The 1,426-nt window shown below is 49.2% G+C and overlaps 1 protein-coding gene across 1 annotated transcript; it reads right to left on the bottom strand.

The window, feature by feature from the left end:
• On the bottom strand, positions 1–1,110 carry LOC115376667 (trace amine-associated receptor 13c-like). Its single transcript, XM_030076403.1, has 2 exons — positions 938–1,110; positions 1–817 (listed from the first exon to the last, which is right to left on the bottom strand). Exons 1-2 carry the CDS (start codon positions 1,108–1,110, stop codon positions 1–3), a joined length of 990 nt encoding a protein of 329 aa, XP_029932263.1.
• Between the last annotated feature and the right edge of the window lie 316 nt (positions 1,111–1,426).

Below are 1,426 nucleotides of genomic sequence, written 5' to 3'. Positions count from 1 at the left end.
TTACAGCACGTTGGTCTCACAGGAGTTGGGCTGCAGGATCTGAAGTGTAACAATGAGTTTGACAGTTTTTCTGAACCAGGGGTAAAAAAGGGCATAGATCAGTGGGTTTAGACAGGAGTTACAATACAACAGCCAGTTCTCAAAGGGTACAGAGAAAGCAGTGTTCACGGTGTCCTGCCCTGCAAGAGAGAGATAATAATAGGGAATGAAACATATGAGAAACACAGCTACGACAACACCAAGAGTCCTGGCTGCTTTCCACTCAGATTTTTTAGCGGTGACAGTCCCTGAACGCTGCAGAGTGACAGACACAATGTGGGATCTCATGGCCCGAGCCTGAGACACAGCCACCACAAACACTCTCATATACAGAACTACGATGACAGTAATCGGACTGGTAAAAGTCAAAGCCAGGTCAACAACTCCTGCAATGTGATCGATGACGAGCATGCACTCTCCTCTGCAGGATATGTACCGGCTTGGCTGCCTCAGATGATCTTTCAGAAGCAGACAGTTGAAGGAGACAGCACAGAGCCAGCACAGACAAACACAGAGTTTCACTCTCCTAGGAGTCACTTTGGTGGGGTAACGCAGAGGGTCACAAATCGCTACATAACGGTCGACTGATATGAGAACCATGTGTCCTACAGACGTGGAGAAAAGGATAAAGCACCCAAAGTAATACAGACTGCATATGAGGTCGTTAAGATACCAGCAGCCTCCAACTAGGCCATTGTTACCCGGCATCAGGAGGCCCATGAGGAAGTCTGAGACAGCCAGAGAGAGGAGGAGCAGGTTAGTCGGTGTGTGGAGCTGCCTGGAGACAAAATGGGCATAATATTACTTTACATTTGTAGTATCAGATCATGAACATAAAAAAACACAGAAGCGTTAATCTACAACTAGAGTCATACATGATAAGAAATGTTTGTGGCACCTGTAGTGTGAGATGGAGATGATGACCAGCAAGTTGAGAGCCATGGTGAGCGCAGAGATGGAGGACAGCAGGATGTACAGCAGCACGACCCTGGAGCGAGGAGCCTTCGGCTTTCTGCAGGAGGAGTTGAAGAGCTCTGGAAAGCAGAGTTCACCTTCTTCCAGGGTCTCCATCAGAGAGAGAGGGGGTGGGGTGGGGGTGGGGGTGAGGGGTGGGGCGGGGGGTGAACCTGCTGAGGTCCAGCAGCTTTCTGACCAAAACTCTCAACCACAGCTGACTTATATCTCTGTCTTCCCCTCCTTTCTTTCCTCTTTCTCTCTCTGCCCCCTCATCTCTTTCTCACTCTACAGAGGTTACCATGTCCCTCTTCCCATTCCCCTGCCTCACTTTTTGCATCATCGTCTATGCCCTCATCTTCATCACCCTCCTCTGTTCCTCTTCTTCCTCATCTGTTCCTACCTCCCTCATCTCCTTTTCTCTTCTCTTCCT

Source organism: Myripristis murdjan, chromosome 18 (genome assembly GCF_902150065.1).
Source record: "Myripristis murdjan chromosome 18, fMyrMur1.1, whole genome shotgun sequence".
Classification (NCBI taxonomy): Eukaryota; Metazoa; Chordata; class Actinopteri; order Holocentriformes; family Holocentridae; genus Myripristis; species Myripristis murdjan.
Note: the sequence above shows the minus strand (reverse complement) of the source record. Positions and strands in the feature narration are given on the sequence as shown.